This window comes from Scardinius erythrophthalmus, assembly GCF_964197995.2.
Source record: "Scardinius erythrophthalmus genome assembly, chromosome: 7".
Lineage (NCBI taxonomy): Eukaryota > Metazoa > Chordata > Actinopteri > Cypriniformes > Leuciscidae > Scardinius > Scardinius erythrophthalmus.
The window spans coordinates 18,834,212-18,856,501 of NC_138227.1; the positions used below are offsets into that span (position 1 = coordinate 18,834,212).

Here is a 22,290-nt window from a genome sequence, read left to right on the forward strand (position 1 = left end):
CCACGATTATGTAAAACCTGGTAATAATTCAAAAATAATAATAATTTGGTTGTAATATTAAAAGTGTACATGTCTATAGTCAATACACATATCTTTCCAGTTATCACATACATATTTTCAAAATATATTTCGAAATGCAGTTTATTCCTGTGATGGCGGGTTGCAGCCATTATTCCAGTCTTTACTTTCCCATGATCCTTCAGTGCTGATTTGCTGATCATGAAACATTTCTTATTATTATAAATGTTGAAAACAGTTGTGTTGCTTAATATTAAGAAACAGCATAAAAGAACAGCATTTATTTGAAATCGAATCAAATAATAATCTTTTATATAATAACTTCTATTTTGAATATAAATTTTTCTAGTTATCAAATATTTGTTCAAAATATGTTCTCAAATATTTTATATGCTCTTTTGCTCTTGTGTATCAATCAATCAATCAAATTGTATTTATATAGCAAATTTTCCCAATAAATCAATTCAGTTCAAGTGATTTACAGGCAAGAACAAGCAATTTACACTCAAATTAAAACTAGGGTAAAACTTGCTCACAAACCATAGTAATTTACCAGTTTTGAGTGAATCATTCTTTTAAGTTGAATCTTTTCAATGAGTCGATCACATCGATTCACAAATGATTCGGTGATTCGTTAGCTAGTCGATATTTATCAAAATGATTTTTAGGAATGGACATTTATTTACTGCGGGAACACTTTTCTTTTTGTTGTCTCTTTTCTTTCTCTCTCTTTTTCCTCTTTTGTTTCTTTTATCTTCTCATTTTCTTTCTGCCGTCTAGCTCTCTATTGCAACATACGTACTTTAATTTCACATAAAAACATTACATTCTACGCTACATTATAAATTGTATTGATGCTCATTTTCTTCAACCCACATGCAGTAGCCTAGTGGCTCGCAAGTGCCTCGCTTTGTTCATTAATTAAACTTATTAGTTGGTTTTAAAATAAAAGGCTTTCTGACTTTGCAGAGCAGGCAGTCAAAATGAATCATCGCTTTGCCAGTTGTTTGTCCCTGTACTGATTCATCAGCACTTAGGGATTAATTGCGCTTTAAAAACCGCATGGCTAATGGAGCATCTCATCTAGGGTTGGGTCCTTCAGTCCTGATATCCTCAAATAGTTTTAATACACAATATCTTATATCTCCAGAACAGCTGTGTATACCATCCAAATCTCATCACCTGTGAATTGGCTCCTCAACTGGGCTTTTAGTGGTTTCGCCTCCGTCCATTGATGAAAAGAGCTGTTGAATCTGCAGATTGAGTCAGTGAATGAAAGAGCAGCCTCCCACTGCGTGCTGTGTGGTTTTTTTTTGTTGCTAACACATGGTTCTGTGGTGTAGACTCATACTTATGTGGCTCCTTTCCAGTTGCCATTAATAAAGGCAAAATACAGACTGTGTAATGTGTAAATGAGGAAATGCTAGGCTTTATTTATTTCCTGTGTCGATGGATACACTTTAGATGAGCGTAAGCTTTTATTCTGTGCTTAACTCACTAGTGGTGTGCTTAAACTTATGAATGCAAGGATAAATCAGCTGATCTCCCCTACCGCAGTTCATTCACTGCATTGGCTGCTGTGGTAAAGCTGGAATGTGAAGGTATGTGTATATGTGTAGACCGGATTCAATAGCTTCTCCTTTTTATCCACTCTGGTTGTGTTGTCTAATCTTCACCGGGTTCACCGTTTGTCTGAGTCACACCACACATGGCCCTCTATTTGTTACCCCTTGTGATGTTTACGGTGGTGTGGGTTATTGTCGCAGATGTGAATGCAGCTGTTGGAGTTTAAAAAGAGAAGTGTTTCTCTGTTGCCCGTGTTGTTGATGCTGGTGTGCCTCTGTGGCTCTCCTTATTCTCTGTTTGAACTTCCTAAAGCGCTTTTGTTTGTTCTACCTGAACTCTGAGTTTACTGATGTGATTTCATCAGATCATTAATAACGAGGCTGTCCAGGAGAAATAGGAGTTCAAATAATTTCACAGCCTGAAGGTGCAAACAGGAAAGAAAAACAAGGGAATAGATTAACTAAAATGAAAATTCAGTCACTATTTTCTCAATATCAGGAAACCACATGATTTTCTTTCTTCCATGGATTACACTCTAAAAAATTATGTCTCCTATCCTAAAACATTTAAAGGGGTGGTATAATGCCCCTTCTTCCAATATGTAAAACACTCTCTGTTGTCCCCAGAGTATGTATGAGAAGTTTTAGCTCAAAATACCCCACAGATTATTTTTTACAGTATGTTAAAACTGTCCCTTTTTGAGGGTCAGTAAAAACATTTTGTGTGTGTCCTTTTAAGTGCAAATGAGCTGCTGCTCCCGGCACAGAGGGCGGAGCTTCAGGATGTGCTTCAGTATGTTGCTGATGTGGAGTTAACTATCTTCAAGTCTTTGATTAGCATATTCTGTCATGATAATCTATAAAATCACTAGGGCTGGACCCGAATACTCGAATATTCGAATATTCGTTCGGTGGGGTGGTATTTGATTTGAAAATTTGACATTCGAATATTCTGTTTTTTTTTTTTTTTTTTTTGCACACCTGGGATCCCCCGCGAAACGGTTCACATTCGCGCTTGATTAAGGCCGGCGACACACTGGCTGCGTGGCGTGAGCGTCTCAGCTGCGTGGCATGTCCGTTCGGCTCCCATGTTAACAGGTTGGAGTTTGTACACTGCCTGCGTGAGACACGCGGAAAACGCGTGCATGCTAGAAATAGAACCGACGCCTAAAAGTGTTCCAGCAACTGGAGTGTTCTCTGGCTAGAGCGCAGAACAGTGGAGTTTGTATGGAAGTGCATGCCTGAGCTTGTATTTTGGGTTAAGCTGCGTTGCTTTGACATTGTGGAAAATAGAATGATAGAAACAAAATGTATTAGCCTTTTTACCCGTTATTATCAATCTAAATTAATCTCGTTTTTAATTAAACTTAATTTCGTTTTTCTTTATTTAAATTTCGTTTTTTTCTTTATTTAAATGTCGTTTTTCTTTATTTAAATTTCGTTTTTTCTTTATTTAAATTTAGTTTTTTCTTTATTTAAATTTCATTTTTCTTTATTTAAATTTCATTTGTCTTTATTTAAATCTACCATTTACTGTGTCAGTAATTTGTTAGTCAGAAAAATATAAAAAATATTAGACTACCTTAAAAGTATTGCTTAAGTTAACAGACCTGTGTGTGTGCGTTTTATATCATTAGTGCAGTGTCCGTTAGGAGCATATAAGCCCTGCTCGCGTGAGGTGCGCCGCTTCCCGCTCGCGCTGTTCTGTAGTTTACTAAAAGTTGATTAATTCTGAATGTGTCGCGTCTCGCGTGTCCATCTATATTGCACCAAATGCGACACTGCACTCCCTGTGAAGTCGATTGGATGAACGGTTCTCGAAATAATCAAAATGCAAACGGACATACAGACACATAGAGATTGCTGCCTTTATTAGAGAGAAGAATATGTTCAGCCCCCTCTCTCCGAAGCTTCGAATATTCGATGTTCATTACGGCCGAAGCTTCGAAGCTCAAAAAACGGTATTCGGACCAGCCCTAAAAATCACTCGTGTGGGAACTGTTGTAAGATGCCTACAGAGTGACATGCTATCGCATTTATGTTACGTACTATATTACATGTGAAAAGATGGATGTGACAGCTTGAGCAGACTCACAAATGTGCTCTACTACAACAACTCTTCCTCTTCTCAACATGGACTGCGTGTTCCCGGGGGTGGGGTTTATGTAAATTTTAGGATTAGTGATGTCACTAACCCGGGAGGAATGTCGTGTAGTCCCTTGTTGTAGTCCTTTAAAAAACGATTTCTTTAAAAGCATTGATCTTCCTTTGCTTTGAACTTTGAGCTTTGTAACTTTGCAGATGTTGTTTATGCTCAAACAGAAACATTACACACTAACTAAAGTTAGAAAAGTGAAATCATAATCAACCACCCCTTTAACATCTACCTTTAACAACCCTGGAACCAATTCATTGCATCTAGTTTATTTATTGCTAAATGTAACTTATTTAGCTTGTAAATGTAATGAACAAGTAAGATATTACTTGTCACTGGCATTAGCACAGTCATTGTTTTTAGTTTATAGTCAATGTAGCAGCCACAGCTCTTCTGTAGGCTAACTAAAATATTTATGCATGCCCCACCAAAATATTCATCAAAACATAGACCTCTATATAAACTGAATCTAGTGCTGGGCGGTTTACCGGTTCAAACCGAATACCGGTGTTTATTTTTGTTACGATATGAATTTTTAATAAACCGCAATACCGGTGTATGTCGCTTTAATCGGAACGCGGCGTTGCGCGACACTGTCTCGCACCTCATTTACAACACAGAACACACGTCTGCGGCGCATTACGGCTGCGACAAGGTTTTATTCCGTCCTCCACACGCGTGCGTCAAAATAGACTAGGCGCCTATATTTAGCGAAGCGGCGCGGAGAGCTGCTTTTGGGAAGCTTCGATCTGAAACACAAGCATTGACTAGAATGGGCGCGATCAGCTCCGGTAGCCGTGTCGCAGCCGTGTGGGGGTGAGAGTGTTTTTTTTTCTCGCGGCGCGCGTGTTTTTATACTGTATGAACGTATCTGAAGTGAACTGACGGTCTTTAGAAAAGTTTCTTTGTTATTACGATTGAATCTTTCTTTATCTTTCCTGATAAAGCAGCGTTTATGAGCGTTGCTGCTTTGAGTACAGCCGTTACTGGGGAAACCATTATTTCTGCCGCTCCTAAAGCGCGTCTTGCTGGCACCTCTTTGTAAACAGCCTTGCAAACCTGTATTATTAATATTAGTGTGGATTTTTTCATTCACTCATGACAATAAAATAGGGCATTATAAGATATATATCATTATATATCTACTGCAGTATTTCCTCTCTCACTCAGTAGAAAATGTGGTTAACACCCATCATGCTTGAGAAAAAAAAAAAAAAAAACACCGTCATTTACCGTGAAACCGGTTTAATTTAGAAAAAAACCGTGATGTGGATTTTTGGTCAAACCGCCCAGCACTAACTGAATCAATAATAAATTGTAAAAGTGTTCAGCATTCTACAACAAATATGTTTTGGATTTTCTCGACTTTATGTTGTAAAGTGAGTAGGATATATTAAAATGTAGCACATGGCTTCGGCATGCATGTTTTATGATTGTAGTAAGCAGGGCAGAGTCCTCCTCAGCTCTACAGCGCCCCACGGTTTCTTGTGTAAATCATAGGTGTAAATCTGTGGTGGAAAATGGAACTGCAGCACACCGTAATTTAGAGCCATTGGGGCAGATTTCAGACTGCCCCACTTATTTTCACATTACCTTACGTAAACCTCTGTCTGTTTTTCCTACGTGTATTAGCGTATCAAATTAAGTAATAAGTATAAATCCTTTTGTTTAAACATGCTCACATGAACAGCTTTTATATAGTTCTGTTGTGTTTGTTTTATGTTTTTTTCTGAGAATAGACTAGTAGTAGTTACTCTTCTAAGTGTACACTTGCAGGTGTTTTGTTTCTAATTTACTGTTAGGCCCATTAAATAATAATAAGGATAAACAATATTTAAAAAGTATAGGCTATAATTATCTAACATCTGACTAATTAAAAATTAACCTCAAAACATAACATGCTAAATGGGGGATATCTAGCATAAAAAATGTATTGTCAGAATGTCGTCTCTCACATTCCCTCAGTCAATTTCGCGCAGACGTTGCCACAACGTAAATGTGTTTGCTCAGCCCGATCTTATGAAAGTGCGAATACCACGAATTGTATTTGTAGTGCTTATGATACGCAGTTTTCGCGTGCATATGATACGCACTTTATGGCGTGTAATAGGCACGCACTCCGCACCCCTAATCCTAACCAAGGGGTTTACAGTGCGTAGCATATGCACGCAAAAAAAAAACATTTTTGGCGTATAATGGCACGAGAAATCAAATTCGTGGTATAGATACGCACTTTCATGAGATCGTGTTTCATAATCTACGACTGGGGACTATTTCATAATCCCTCTGTCAAATTTTAAAACCCAGTGTGGCCCTTGAGCTAAAAAGTTTGCCCACCCCTGATTTAAAGCCTTTCAGTCAACATTAGAGCGCCACCCTCAGGCTGAATAATGCAATGACATTAGACCTCTGCTACCTGCACTGCACGTGTTCAGCTATTAGAAAATAAAGCTTACAAAATGTTTATCATAAACAAGTGCTAAGACCCAGAACCTACCTAAATTTACGGTCAGGATTCGCTACTGCAATGTAGTGTTTACCTTCACAGTCTCTTCAGCACAATGGTAACCACAAAAACTTCAACATAAAATAAACTTTTTTAAATGTCAAACATAACAGCATTAAACACTAACAGGTATTTCCCTTTACTAAAACCAAATAAAATAACACTTAATTGCAACATTTATTCTCCTTATCCGGTCCTATGCAAAGCTTGCTGGGAACTAGAAATCCAATGTTCATTTTCAATGTTATCAAGACAATTTCATGAAGTTACTACAGCTTAATTTAAAAAACAAATAAATAAACAAGTAACACAAAACATTTAGTTTAAATCACACACTAAATTAAGTTTATGTAATGGTCAACATTATGATGTCAACAGAACTCAACAAAATATTGTTTGCCACTAAAAAGGTTTAATTAAATAAATTATCATTTTTAAACTGCAACCAGGCCCTTATTTCAGTTGTGGTAACAGGTCCCCTGAATTTCTATATATAGTCATTTATAGTAGAATGTCCAAGCTTCTCATTTCCATACATTGAAAGTGAATGAATCGACCACTACAGATTTTCACTGAATAACAACTTTGGTCTGTTTCTCAAATTAAGATCCCATATGACTTGAGATGACTTGTAATATAGTGAACTAGTCATATGGACTACTTTTTGATGTTTTTATAGTTTTTCCTTTTTTGGAGCTTGTCCTCTTTCTCAGATTTTTCTCCTGAGAAAAAGTCTCCAGTAATCTCATATGCGTCCTCTCTAGAGTTTCAGAAGATCATACTGAAAGTTTGAGACATTGCTGAGATAGCAATGTCTCAAACTTTCAGTATGATCTCAAACATTTCTAAATCAATATATACAAGTTTTTCTTTTTCTTTTTTGTTAGGTGAAACATCTGAGACGAAATAGACACATTAAATGTGAGCTTTGAAAGAGCATCCTCTGGGTGGAAAAATAATTCAGCAGTGTTATTTTTTATTATGTATATACTGTTATAGTATTTCTTGATAAATTAGCTTTTATTTTTATATTTTCAGCTTGCATTTTAAATTTAGTTTAAGTTTCAATAATTGTATGTGCTTTGTCATTTTTAATTTTAGATTTAATTTATTTTTATTTCAGTTTAAGTTTTATTAATTTTAGTACATTTTCTTGTACGTTTCTTAAGTTTAAGTTTTTCATCTTATATTTATATTTTATTTAATTTCAGCTTTGTTTTAATGAACAAAAAAACATTTTAAATAGTTTTGGTTAACAATAACAGCACTGAAAATTATCCAAGTATTCATAATGATTTAATTTTTAACTCATTTTATCATTTTATGTCTCCTTTAGTTACCCTTTCTCTTTCCCTCTCCCTTAATGATTCCTCTCCGCTCTAGTGTTGGCTAAGTGCTATCATGACCTTAACCTCCTCCACAGATCAGAGTGAGACAGTCTCTCAGACAGGTGTCTCATTTTCTCTTAGAGAATTCATACGCAACAGATGTTTGGCTGCGGTGTGCATGTTTATGTGACCATTGCATTACTCATAGTGTGTGTGCAGTTTTATCTATGTGCCTGCATGCAAATATTTACATTGAAGCTACATCAATTCTGATTTGCAATTCTACATATACCTGGAGGAAATTATACATCTGCTCCGGATTTGTTAATCTGTTATCTTAAGTGTAATCTTAAGTGTAAATACAGACTGTATTTGTATACATTAAAGTTTATTTATTAGCACAGCGGTATATACACTGTAAAAATTATGACACATATGTTTTATCATTGCTTAAGTTAAGCAATTTTCAACAAGCTTTACAAAATTCAACTATTTTTTTTAAGTCAGTTTAATGTAATTTAAGTTGAAATGACTTAAACATCCAAGTTGATTTTACTTAAAATTGAATTTTTTGCAGGATATTGCCCAAATGCAATATAAGTTGATTGTCAAATTGTTAAATGTAAATTGACCAATATAAACAGGTCTTTACGAACGCAAGATATCTGAAAACTGCTGTTGTGTGCTTCATCGCTTCTTCGAAACAAAACCTGCTAAGTGGAATCTGATATGCCGTAGACCTATTACATGACCTCTATTGTTGAGTTATAGCTGGGCTGAAATGTGAAGTGCATTGCACTGGTCTGCATGTGGTGAAGCGTCTGCAGTCGATAATAAGCAACTGTCAGTCTGAGCCAGTAAAGAATGTCTTCCTCATCTCAACACAGGCAGGCTGGAGCTTTCTAGACCATCATCTCCAGATGTTTTATCTAGCTTTAACATATGATCAGCCTCAATAACACCCACATTAATGGCAAACTCGCTGTTCTGCATGGTATTTGATAGCTAGAATTGTTTAACTGTGAGGGGAGAAGAAAGACAGAGAGCTGTGTTAAACGAAAAAAGGATTTGGGAATATAAAATAGGACTAGAAGAGGGTGTGGAATATGGGCTGTTGTAAAATCATACTGTCATCTCTCAGGCATGTCTGCTGAATTCTTTCTGCCTTCTAAATTTTCCCTCCTATTTCTCATCCCTCTATTTTCTCCTATTTTGAACTCTTGAGTCTTTCTAATGCCACCTCTCCCCAAGAGATTACCTCACAGTTCTGCCTTTTGCTAGATTTCAGTAGCTTAAGCTCTCCATTTTGTGCCTCTTTTTCTCTTGTTGTCATCTTGTCCTTGTCTGCTCACGCTCTTTACTGCCTGAGTGCAGAAACAGCAGGTTCTGAATGTGGCATGATAATGCAATAGGCTATTGGTATTCATTCCTGTCATGTTCCTTACAGCTGTCAGCATATATGGCTTTCTCAATTTCATTCCCTGTCTGTCTTTATTCTAGCAGTGACTTTGACTTTTCGTTTTGCACGTGGCCTCCAATTAATGATGTCTTAACATTGATGCTTTTGCATTGATTTACATAGCCATCCAGAAAGCTGTCATGTCAGAGTTACTGATGCCTGAGAGGCTGAGTAAAAGAGCTGTTTGGCAAAAGTCAGCTTTTAAAATTAACATAAACTTACTACACAAAGAGCTTAAACAAAGCTGCTGGCACTTTACACAAATTGGCTATAAAATTGAGCCTAAACGTCATAAAAATGTTAGTTGTCAATCTCTGGAAGTCAACTGAATATTATGTTAGCGTTTTTTGTTTTATAAGAAGTTCTCAATTTTTGCAAGTGTAAAAAGTATTTATAAAAATTTAGAAAATGGATTTAGGTTATTTGTTTGTCTTCCCAGCATTCTGAAAAAAAAAAAAAAAAGTTATTTATTAGGTGTCAGTTTTAAGGAATGTTCTGTAATGGGGGAAATCATGCAGTAAAATGTTAACAAAATAACTACATATTATACAGAAATAGCTCAAATTAATTAAATATCAATTCAAAAGACTAAATAAAAATAGGATATTAGGATATAGATAGACAGCAAAAGTGTACTGCATTCATGGAAAGTGCTTGCTATTTTAAATGATAGGATATGTTCTACATCATACTAAGCTAAATGTTAACTAAAATAAATAGTCTGCACATTCAGTCATCCTTGCATACACTGCAAAAGAAGGTTTATTTCAGGTATTATTTCAATGATGGTAATCCTTTATTTTGCTCGGACAGTCACACACCTTTCCAGTGTGTTGGAGAATAGAACAGTATGATAGAATCTGCACTCATTCACACTTATTATGGAAGAGGCCATTTTATTCACCTACATTAAATCTACATTCAGGGTCAGTAATTATTATTATTTATTTTTTTACGTTTTTGAAAGACATCTCTTATGCTCACCAAGGCTACATTTATTTGATGAAAATACAGTAAAAATAGTAATAGTTTGAAACATTATCTCCGTTTTAAATAACTGTCTTCTATTTGAATATATTTTAAAATGTAATTTATTCCTGTGATGGCAAATGACTCCAGTCTTCAGTGTCACATGATCCTTTAGAAATCATTCTAATATGCTGATTTGCAGCTCAAGAAACATCTCTTATTATTATCAATGTTGAAAACAGTTAAATAATTTATTTTGTGTTAGCAGTGATTTAATGCATACTGACCCCAAACTTTGAAGAATACTGCATGTATCCAGCTATGTAAATTATGTATTTATTTCTTTTTTACCACTTTTTATAGACAACATAAAAACGATTTTATGGGTTGGGTATTTTGCTTTTTCTCCCTTTTTTTGCTCTTTAACAGCATGTGAATGAATTGTAACAATGCAATTCAGGATGGCGCATCTCTGACACCCTCCCACCCACCTGCTGCTTTATCTTTGCTTTATCTTCAGTAATCGAAAGGGTTCATTTCCGTATAGCTGAGAAATGAGAAACTTCAACCTTATTATCTTCGGTAATTAAGTCGAACCGTCTTTCCAATCTATCACACTGAAGTAATCACCTGATTTCATTTAGTTTCACAGGAAAAGAGGATTTTTCACAGCACACGCACCTGCTGACGGGTCAATAATTAGTCTTGTGTGAGAAAATAAATGAGTGCTGGAAGTAAAGACACAGTTCTAACTGTAGAAATCAAGACATGTGGTATACAAAATGTATTGCTTGTCACTATCTGTCTGCTTTTTTTCAAATTGAAGAGTGATTTAAATTTCAGATAAATTAAAAAGCTGCATTAAATAAATTAAACATTACGTAGATTGCAAAATCTCTCTGATTATCCTTTCCAGCTTAAATAACTCAGGTGCTTTCTAAGCAGTCAAAAGCTGCTTTGGTGTCATATGTTGCATGTAAGGGATAATGTTGAGCGAGGCGGTTGTTATAGCGAATACAACCCCGACAGGCTGATTCAGGAGAAAACGGAGGGGTCTTGAATCAGCCTGAAGGGGTTGTATTATCCCGCTTATTACATGGCTACCTACCAAATAAATCAATAATTTGACACAAAATATTGATTTAAAAGGAGTTTATCGATTTAAAAATGATTGTATTGCTTCCGCTAAAGAAAATAGTCTGTTCCGTCTCTACGGCTAGAATCCTGCATCCATAGCAACGCTCTGTTTTTCATGGCAACGGTGTGTTATACTTCGCAGCGGTCTGTTATCATCAAGAAATAACAGACCGCATTCTACATTAGAATTCAACCAAGCCATGCAATAAATGAAAATAAAGTACAGGAAAGATTACTTGGGTAAGATTATATGTAACCAATGACTCCTCAGACTGGAGAGTTATTTAACCTGTTAACTCTCACAACCCCCTTTTTGAGCATAAATCTAAACTTAAATGGTTATAATGCTTTGGAACACAGACCTAAGGTTGGTCTCTTTTTAAAGAAGTGAAAGCACTCCAAAAATTGAAAGTGTAAAGAAGTTGTAGAAGTTTACAAATGTGAACTAAACTTTATTTTATACAAAATAATGTGGACTCTAATTTCTAGAAAATCAAAGCCATATATCTAATCAAATTGTGCTCCAAATTTGAAGTTGATATCACAAAAATTGAGCCAGCTAAGAGGATTTAAAGGACCTTTTCCATGGTAACACAATTTAGCATGTTTAAGCTTTGGAATGATACATAATGTATGATGATTATTAAAATATGAGATTGGGGAAAAAAACAAAAAAACATTAAAAAAGCTGTGCCAACTGTCCCATTACTGGGACACTGACAGTCAACGGGCCATGCAAATAATCCATTTGAGGGTTTTTTATAAAAATCTGTTTTATAAAGAACAATGTAACAAATATTATTATGAGAAAGTTTTTGAAATGCTTTTCAAATTGTTTTCTAAAGTTATAAAAGTCACTTGACAAATATAATTTTGCTAATAGATCATTTTAATATTTCTGCTTAACATCACTCCTTTTGGAAATGATCAAATGCTGTGAAGAGAATATAAGTGGGTCAGATGCATTCAGGGTGAGGTTGCTGAGAGAGGGAAATGCTTTTTCTCTTAAAGAGCGTGGGATTCGGGATCCTTGCCAGAAATATCAGGAGAGTTGATATCCTGTTCTGCTTTAGCCATTTCCTTGACATTGCTGCTGTTTTATTTGCTAGCTCAATGACAGGATCATAGCGGGGCTGGAAATATATCATTCAGAATGAACATAGCATGTCAAATCAGGATGTTATTATTCCTCTCTCTTCCTCAAATGCCAGTTCAATAAGATATATGCATGTCCTGGAGTGAATTAATGGTGGCCACATTACGAATTAGTATTCTTGCCGTTTCTGTTCTCGCTTGCACTCTTTCTCTCTTCATTCTCACACTGGCAAGCTGTGGTGACACACTGAGCTGATTATGAGTTTGCTGCATATGCAGCGGTTACAGCAATGCATTTGTTCTCTTTTACTTAATAAATCAGCTTCTTTTCCTGCCTTCTTCTTCTGTCCCCCACTATCACTCCATTTATCTATCTCTTGTAGGTTTTTAATCCATACTTGACAAATAACAGCCGACATCATGATTAAATTAACTCTTAAATTCTATGCTGTTCGTATTGCAGGGGCTGTTTTGAATCTGTAATGCATTTACAGAAAATGAATCCTTTCGATCAGATCTCAATTACTCTCGGTGAGCCGATATGAGTCAAAAAAAGAGAAAAGTTAAGGCTGGTTTGGATTTCAATAAATTAAACTGCATTGTCTATCTCTTTTATTATTATAAAATTGAGTTCCTCAACAGTTTTTGCTCTACTCATATACAGTTCAGCTTTCAGTTTGCCCCTGCCCTACACGTCTTCTTTAGGCACTAATGACTGTTTAAATTACTCTAGCTTTGAAGTACTTTCATTTGTAGAAATCTGTTACCAGATCAGAGAGCAGAGATAGTTGTAACAGTCTAATTATAATACATTTTGTACAATATAATGTTGTTGCCACAGGAAATGTCCACACTAAAAGGTTTTACAGCATATGGAAGAGGCCATTTAAATACGTGAGAAGTTGTTGCCACAGCTCCCAATGTCAGTAAAAGGAAAATGTAATGGCCATAAATATTTGTTGCCTTAATAATGTCCACAAACGGTATTTTGTGTTATTTTAATTCAATTATTTAATTAAAATTTTGATTGTTTTATTTAATTTGATTTAAAAGGGTGGTTGATTATGTGGCTTTTTCTAACTTTAGTTAGTGTGTAATGTTGCTGTTTGCGCTTAAACAAAATCTGTAAAGTTACGACGCTCAAAGTTCAAAGCAAAGGGACATATTTGCTTTTAAAGAAATCGTTTTTTTAAGGACTACAACAAACGGCTGGTAGGGACTACACAACATTCCTCCCGGGTTAGTTACATCACCAACCCTAGAATTTACATAAACCACGCCCCCGGAACACGATTTATAGATTATCAAGACAGAATATGCTAATCAATGACTAGAAGATAGTTAACTCCACATCAGCTAAGTACATTCTTCAAATAACTAATCAGAAATGTCCTGTTGCTTTCTACATGTTGTCACTTCTTCTTGAGTCTCTCCATCTTTGTCTGACTCCAGTTTGAACATAAAAGGTTAAAAGTTTAGAAATTTTCAGTGCATGTCTGTGTGAGGTGAAAGGACAGAAGTTGTTGAAGCTCCGCCCTCTGTGCCGGGAGCAGCAGCTCATTTGCATTTAAAGGGACAGACACAAAATGGTGCGTTTTTGCTCACCCTCAAAAAGTGACAATTTTAACATGCTATATAAAAATATCTTTGGGGGTATTTTGAGCTAAAACTTCACATACACACTCATAGACATCAGAGATTTATTTTACATCTTGTGAAAAGGGCATTATACCACCCCTTTAATTGTTTTTATTTTATTTATTTATTTGCAGCTAAATTGCATCTGTCATAAGAACATGAATAAGATATATTGTGAATTTATTCCTCATATATTTATTTTAGTGGTTTGATGTGATGAATAGCCCTAAAATTCTACATGGAGTTTTGGAGAGAGAGAAAAGACTTCAGGCATCCTAGATGGTAAAGTCCAGTCAAAGTTTATTTATACAGTACATTCAAAAGTAAAATAAGGTGACCCAAAGTGCTGCACAAATATGCGTATAAAATATATAAACTTTCAAATTCAAACTACAAACTGTTTTTTTCAGTTCCTAATGAAATTACCAGCCAACCAGCAAGTGTGTCCTAGTTTCCTTATTAACGTCTTGAAATTTTAGAATTCTTAATATTTTCTTCCTCCAGTTAATATTTAATATTAGTTCATATATTCTCTCCTCCGGTTCTGATTTATGAAATTCAATAAAAAGTTAATTCCCCCACATCCACACACATTCTTACTCTCTGTCTGCTTCTTTTCCCTAGTCTGAAATCAGCTCTTTCAAGCACTCCATCCAGTGGGGCATTAGACCTGTCTGGAATCCCACTTGGAGTGAAAGACATGGAGCGTCTCTGTGCCTACCTTCATCACCACGCGTCCCGCATCGGCAGCATAGAGCTGGGCTTCACCGAGCTCACAGACGATGCCTTCCTCCTGCTCCTCCCCACGCTGGCGTCCCTTCCCCGCCTTGAGACTCTGGCCCTCAATGGCAACAGGCTGACCCGTGCAGTGCTCAAAGAGCTCACGGACACGCTGAAGGACCCGGACAGATTCCCCAGCGTCACCTGGATCGACCTGGGGAACAACGTGGACATCTTCTCCCTCCCACAACCGTTTCTGGTGAGCCTGCGCAAGCGCTGCCCCAAAAAGGGCAACCTTCCCACCATCCTGGAGTTCGGCGAGAGCCAGGCCAGCGAGCCGGAGGGCCGAGTGGATGAGGACGACGCCGATGACACGAACAGGACAGAGAGCATGGGAGAGCTCAGATCTGAGGTAGAAGAAGAGATTGACGGTGAAATGGAGATCGAAGACATGATGGAGGAGTTGCTGGACTTTGACAGGGAGGTGCAGGGCAAGGAGGACGAGGAAGACAGTTTGTGGACCTTGGAGGAGCAGCGGTTGGGAAAAGATCCGGTCGCAAAGTGGAGCAAAGAGAAGAGGCCGCCCAAAGCAGAGGGTGAAGAGTACTTTCAAAGCCAGTCTTCCCATCTGTCTTGCTCCAGTCAGTCACAGCACTCCTCTGGAGCCATTGAGCCTTTAAGAGAAGACTCTGTCCCTGACCAGTTAGCATGTCATTCGGACAACCCTACCTGATTAAAGCCACTGTCTAATTTGATCAGAGGCTATAACCTTAGTCCCTTTAAGAAAAAGAGAGTGCAATGAAGAGTGTGACAGGTTTGTTTTCAGACTGGGTTGTCCAAGAAGTCATGTGATTCTGCAGGTTTTATAGGTTTAACAATCGTAGCGGTTGTCTGTTGTTGCAAAGGAGAAATGAATTACTTGTGAGGTACAAAAATATCAAATATTCTTTCTCATTCAGGTTTTCCCCTTCACTGTCATAACCATGAACCTCTGTGCCTATGTGCCTGTTCAAAACCCTGCCGGAGAGGCATGTGTGTAGATGTGATCGGTTTTAACATGCTGGATATAAGCAGATTGGCTTGGGTTTCATGAATCAATGTGTCCATCTATGCATCTGATTGTTGCAAGCATCACATTTTCTCCTGCAGTGGAAAACAACTTAAATTCTATTCAGTATCACCCAGTGAATATGCATGTCCCGGGTGTCAGGTGGATGGGACGCAGATGAGATCATATTAAGTGCCCCTAATTTATACAGTGGAAAACCAAAATCTCTTGTCACAGTGTTGGCCCAAAATCAACGTGTTTGTATGATAAGAGCAGCGGGACTGAAGCCAAAGAGAAAAGACTCGCTATACAGAACAAAGTGTCGTTTGGCTACACAGTATATATAATGCTGATATTCTGTTGTTGTTACTTGACATGGATTTTGAAGACTATGTGTGGTTTCTTAGCTCTGTTCTTTAGAAGAGAACCTTTAACCACTAAAATTATATTGTTTCATTTTTATTTATCCACTGTTAAAAATAAAGGTATTTCATTGTATAAACATCTATTTAGTGCCTAATTGGAATTTTACATTATAGTTCTGATATGCCAGTAAATTAAAGTATTGTTTTAATGACAGTGTATATTGAATTGTCACAATGGATTTTTCTTTGTTTTATGTATTTAAAATTCCCTTGAGAATTAGGATTTATATTATATCCATTTATACTGTACTTTGTATAATATCATAATATGCTTACTTACCTGCAAAATCGTGTTCAGTGTTTTTTTTAAGTAGAATTAAGCTCCCATCTCAAATTATGGTTTATAACATAAATTATTAAAGGAAGCTCCTGTAACTAATCTATTTCAGATTATCATGTCATTTTATGGTCACCAGGTATCCTAAAATGATCCTGCTGTGTTTCAAAGCCATAACTTCTTGACAAGTTGTGCCATTACAGAGTGATAAATATAAAAGTGCACTGAAGAGCTGTGTTCAATGACTTTGTCAGTATTTCTGTAAAGCAAGGAGAATGCTAGGAACGACAAACAGCAATAGGCCTATGTGTATAAGATTATTTGTAAACTAAACTAAATGTATTTGACTGTAAGTTGGCATCAAAACCAATAAACCTTTAATAATCATACACTTCATTTATGCGTTAAACAGTACATAAAATGTTGGGCTGCTGGAACTGTGGTAATAACAATAAACATGTAAGGAATTTCCTGGCGTTTGTGAACCGGAATATTGAACAATAATTGAACGAGTCTGGTGGAAAAGACTAGTATAAACTTTTAGTAATCGATGTCGACATCTAGTGGTTGGTAATTCTTTCGTGCATGGACTCGCTTGTTTTATGTAAACGACTGTGTTTGCGTACTTCCGTTTCAACGACCTTTGACAAAATTAGCGAATGAGGCTATAAATAATAAGTAAATTTGTTTAAGAAAATAAGAATGGACCAGCGAGGCCAGAAATACGGTCTAGACTGCTGGATGGATAATCCTTTTTTAACTCTTGTTTTAAAACATGGTATCTAGCTAATCATTAGCTGATAAGTTAGTTGACCATCTTGGACCAGCAACAAACCAGATGTTTGTTAAGGTTATTAGGGTGGTCATGGTACTGTAACTGATCAGCCAGCTATGATAAACACAAGCTGATGAGCTTGGACTAGTTAATGACCAGTTTGGACTATAAGCCAGCTACTGTTCTAAACTGGATATATTTTATTTTTTTATTTTATTGTGTTTTAGTGAAATGTGGATTACTGATAGTAAGAAAGCATTAATCGTGAATGTAAAGATGAATAAAATTACATAATACATAATATACTTCTTGTAAATAAATCTCAATATACTTAATTAAAACGAAAAGGGGTGTGTTCTTATGGGCAAATCACAAACCACAAATTAAATAATAAAAGTAAATAAAATTGTAGTATTTACAACAGCCAATGAAACTGTAGAATAATACGGGCTATGGCCTCATTTTTAACATCGACCGCATCAATATGGCTACTTATAGGCACCACCTGAATTGACTGTTATTGCATCACTTCCGGGAAATAAGGTCAAAAATTGTTTCCCTTGTCCGCCATTTGAAATATTTGAACTTCCTTGTGACAACTTCCAATGTACGTTTTGGTTTACACTAAACAATTATCAGAGGATCTGAGCGAATAGTCTTAGTTTTTGCGTCTCATGCACGTTGGGATTCCGGCGTCGGTAGTTTTCTTACCCGATTGGAACAAAAAAGCGTAGAAAAGTGTGCGAATGCTGCGCGTATTCGAAACGTGTTCAACAACGGAACGCGGTAAAGTTTTTGCATGAGTTGAACGCTGCTTGCGGATAAGGAGAGGCGAAGGGAAGGCCTGTGAAGCCTGGGCTTTTTTCTTGCGCTAGTCATGGCCGGAAATTTTGATTCGGAAGACCGAGGGAGCTGGTATTGGGGGAGATTAAGCCGGCAAGAGGCGGTTTCGCTGCTCCAAGGGCAGAGGCATGGAGTGTTCCTGGTGCGGGACTCGATCACTATTCCCGGGGACTACGTGCTGTCTGTGTCGGAGAACTCCAAAGTCTCTCATTACATAATAAACAGCATCAGCAGCAATCGCCAGTCCGGACCAGGTAAGCGGTGCATCTAAAAATACTGAAAACGACGGGACGAATAAATGCTGCTTTAGCAAAACACTTAGCAGCCCAATTAGAAACTTGTGTGCTTCTTTACTATGAATAGTTGGCACATTCAGTGTAATTTTTCGCGTCAATCTAGTATTACGTAGTAATTTAGTGTATTCTTTAAGATGTTTACACAAACAGAAATCAGTAATTTTTCCTATATAAATTGTATTTTTGGTTCAGTCATTCAGATAATCTATTCGTTTTACTGTACGTAGTGTGAATCTCTCTGTGTGTGTGTGTGTGTATATATATATATATATATATATATATACATATACACATACATACATATACATATATATACATATATACATGCATACATACACATAATAAATATATATATACATATATACATGCATACATACACATAATAATATATATATATATATATATATACATACACTAATTCACACTACATACAGTAAAACGAATATGCTCAATCAGCAATGCTGAGTTTAAAAACTATTATACAGCTTTTCCTCCGGTTTGAGCCAAAAAAAGGGGTATTTTCGAAAACAGAGATGTTTATACACTTTACCGAGACTAGATTAAGGTAAAGCAGATCTTAATCGTCCATCCGTCATATGTCCTCTCTTGCTGTCATTCCGCAGGACTTGCTCCTCCTCGGTTCCGTATTGGAGATCAGGAATTCGATGCCTTACCTGCCCTGTTGGAGTTCTATAAGATTCACTACCTGGATACCACCACTCTCATTGAGCCCATTAGCAAAGCCAAGCACTCGTCCTTTATCAGCGTCAATGCGGGAACGGGAGTTCCTCAGAGGCTTGAAGAGGAGTTCGTCCGAGCTCTCTTCGACTTCCCCGGAAACGACGACGAAGACCTTCCGTTTCGAAAGGGCGATATTCTCCGAGTACTGGAGAAGCCGGAGGAGCAGTGGTGGAACGCTCAGAATTCTGAAAGCCGTGTCGGCATGATCCCCGTGCCCTACGTGGAGAAGTACCGGCCGGCCTCGCCAACATCAGGGGCCCCTGGGGGGTCCGTCGGAGGATCCGGCGCTCACGGCAACTCTGACGGCCACAGCTCTCAGTCTCCACCTCTGCTTGGTGAACCGGGCCAGTATGCCCAGCCCACATCCTTACCCAATCTACAGAATGGTCCGGTTTATGCCAGGGCGATTCAGAAGAGAGTTCCCAATGCCTACGATAAAACTGCTCTTGCTTTGGAGGTACAAAAATGTTTTATTTTTAATTTACAACATTGTATTAAACAGACACACAGATTATTTGTTTTGTATGTTAAAAACATCTGCATTTATATTACATTTTGAGAAATATATTTTTTTGTTTTGGCGCCTCCCAGTGGAACTGTAATTCTCTGTTTATACATTTACAAAGTAATTCCTCCACTTCTAACACTTGGTCTTTTGTCTTGTGTTGTTAGGTTGGCGACATGGTGAAGGTGACCAAGATCAATGTAAACGGGCAGTGGGAGGGTGAGTGCAAGGGAAAGCATGGCCATTTTCCCTTTACTCATGTCCGCTTGCTGGACCAGCACAATCCAGAGGACGAACTGAGCTGAGAGAGCAGACTGTCTTCCCTAGCAGCCCTTAGATGTACACTCATTCACACACATACACACACTCCGGCTCCTCACACATCCTCACTACTGCCCTTAACCTGTCCGCCTCATCATTACCTTGTGCCATTGTGTCTCATGCCAATGTACACAGCACCTGCAACAATTCCCTTGTTAGATTTTATGCAATAATTAAAGATATTTACCAAGTAAACACTAAATTCCACACACAACAACACCATACACTACAGAGAGAGGAGCATTAGTGTGTGGCTTCATGTGAACTGCGAAAAGAGGAAGAGCCTGCTTGGACTTAAAACATGAGCGGTTTGGTGTCTTAACAAGGGACTGTTCCTTTGCTTCTTTGAATGCGGTAGCATACACTACTTAGTGTCCTAGAACACAAAAGCTTTTTACACTACAAATCATCTACTACATGAAAATATTCAGAAATGCAGATCGAACATGCTTTGAATAGTCTTTTTGATTGGCTTGTCAGTCACTACTGGCTCAGCGCCAGTCAGACGGATGGGGCGGCATATTATATAAAAGATGGAGTAGCCCGAACCCTCACCGCATTTTGTTTTATTTATGCACAACATTTCTAATGTATACAAAATGGGCCATGTATCATTATTCACTACCGCTAAATAACTGTTTTACTACATTTTCATTATATATTATCAGGAAACGCTACTTGCTCCTTTGACCATTATTGCTGTACTTGGAAGTATTACACTAAATGCGGTTTTGTTGAATGTGTAACCGTAATTTCTAATGCTAGACTCAATACGTCAATATAAGATAGACTAAATAGACTTTTGTTGTTGTTTTTAAATAAAAATCCAACGTTGTGACTTTTCCACTCAAATTAACTAATGTGTTTTTGCCAGAACTTCCCTTGCCAAGGTTGAAAAGACAATGAGTGGTTCTTGTAGTGCCTCTCTTATATGTTGTGGCCCAAAACTGCTTTAATATTAGATATAGATATTTCTAAAACAGCCCAGTTATCTTTACAATAACTAAGTAGGATTTTATGAAGTGTCACATTAATGTGCAAAGCCTAACCTGATGCCTCAAATGTGTTTTGCTCAATTGATTTTGCACATACGAGTAGTCTTTATCTACTATCGGTTCATCTGGCTATTGACTTTTTTTTAACCATCATCCTCCATCATGCCTGTATTATCTATTTCAGTGCAGAAACGGTGTATTTTGTTCTTTAATGCCCAAGACAGACATTGTTTTCCTAATTGCCTGCCTTAATTGCAGATTGTTGTCAATGACCAAATCAGCATTGTCTTTAGCCTAAATTGTTGAATGCATAATGCGGGGAAAAGTGGAGTATGTTTTGTTCAACCTTGCAGAAATGTTTCTTTTAACCTGCTTCCATTACTATTGACTGTATGAGAGAATAGAAATCAAATATCTGTGGACAAATGTATAAATTATAACACTAATACACAGGCTACCAGAACAACACTATCAAATGTTAATATTTTTACCCTTTACCTTTATTTGTTGTTACTTTTAAAAAGAAAAGTTGACTAACTTTGTTTGGTAACAATGACAATCACCTGGAAACTATTCAGTTATGTCACATTTAATGTTAGAAAGCTTTGTTGTGTGTGTGTGTAGGTTAGCTGTATGTTGTCATGATGTGACAGCAAGCCGGCCATGTTATGTAATTGTCGCTTAAGTCGTAATTATGAAGGACTTTGATGTTCATGATCTGTCTTATTAACTGTCTGTTTCAGTCACAAATTACCTTGATGATATTAGATCACTAAAATCAGCCACAAAGCAAAGCTGGAGTCTTGTAAGTCTGAACTCTCACCTGTGTCCTGTGAGAATGATTTCACCTTAAAAAAAAAGCATCACTTTCCTCTATGACTGAGTTGAATGAGTAATCGCAACAGTCGTGTCTGTACATTTTAATTGTACCCAAAGTATTATGTTTTAGAACCTAAATATCAACACAGTAATTTTATGAAATTAATCTTGTGTTATCCTTTATGTGCATCCAAGTCTGTCAGAACCGTGTTTTAAGTCACACAAAAAAATCCAACGTTTTTGTTACAGTTTTATTCATGTACATGAAATAAAGTTGACCCCTATAGTAATGCTATTAAACCTTTTACTTGGCCTCTGTCTGTAATATCATGCCTTGATAGTATTGTATTACTCTGTTATTAGGATCAACGTGATGGAGAAGTGCTTGTTTCATTATCCTACCATAGTATAAGTCACTGTTTACAAAATAGTTTTCTCTGATACAAAATTGTATCAGATAGTAATAGCATGGTACTTTGAAATATAGTGTGATAGATGATTACCATATTTATCATGTACAATGGTGTTTCAAAGACACATTTGTACTCTATTGTTAGTGATCTACACTGATACGGCACACTATTTAATTTCTATGGTGTAATTGATAGAAATATACTTGTAAAGCAAGTTTAGGCCCAAATGCAATACCATTTAA

The 22,290-nt window shown here is 36.9% G+C and overlaps 2 protein-coding genes across 2 annotated transcripts in view; both read left to right on the forward strand.

The window, feature by feature from the left end:
• lrrc75a (leucine rich repeat containing 75A) overlaps window positions 1–16,722 on the forward strand; it is a 24,097-nt gene extending 7,375 nt beyond the window's left edge. Inside the window, exon 5 of the mRNA XM_081370825.1 lies at window positions 14,495–16,722. Coding sequence (XP_081226951.1) covers window positions 14,495–15,323 — 829 coding nt within the window. The 3' untranslated portion in view covers window positions 15,324–16,722. The remainder of the gene's footprint in view (window positions 1–14,494) is intronic.
• A 912-nt stretch (window positions 16,723–17,634) lies between these two features.
• Window positions 17,635–21,954, forward strand: crk (v-crk avian sarcoma virus CT10 oncogene homolog). Its single transcript, XM_081371052.1, has 3 exons — window positions 17,635–18,212; window positions 18,878–19,452; window positions 19,668–21,954. The coding sequence occupies exons 1-3, from the start codon at window positions 17,993–17,995 to the stop codon at window positions 19,803–19,805; spliced, it is 933 nt and encodes a 310-aa protein (XP_081227178.1). The 5' UTR covers window positions 17,635–17,992; the 3' UTR covers window positions 19,806–21,954.
• The last annotated feature ends 336 nt before the right edge of the window (window positions 21,955–22,290 follow it).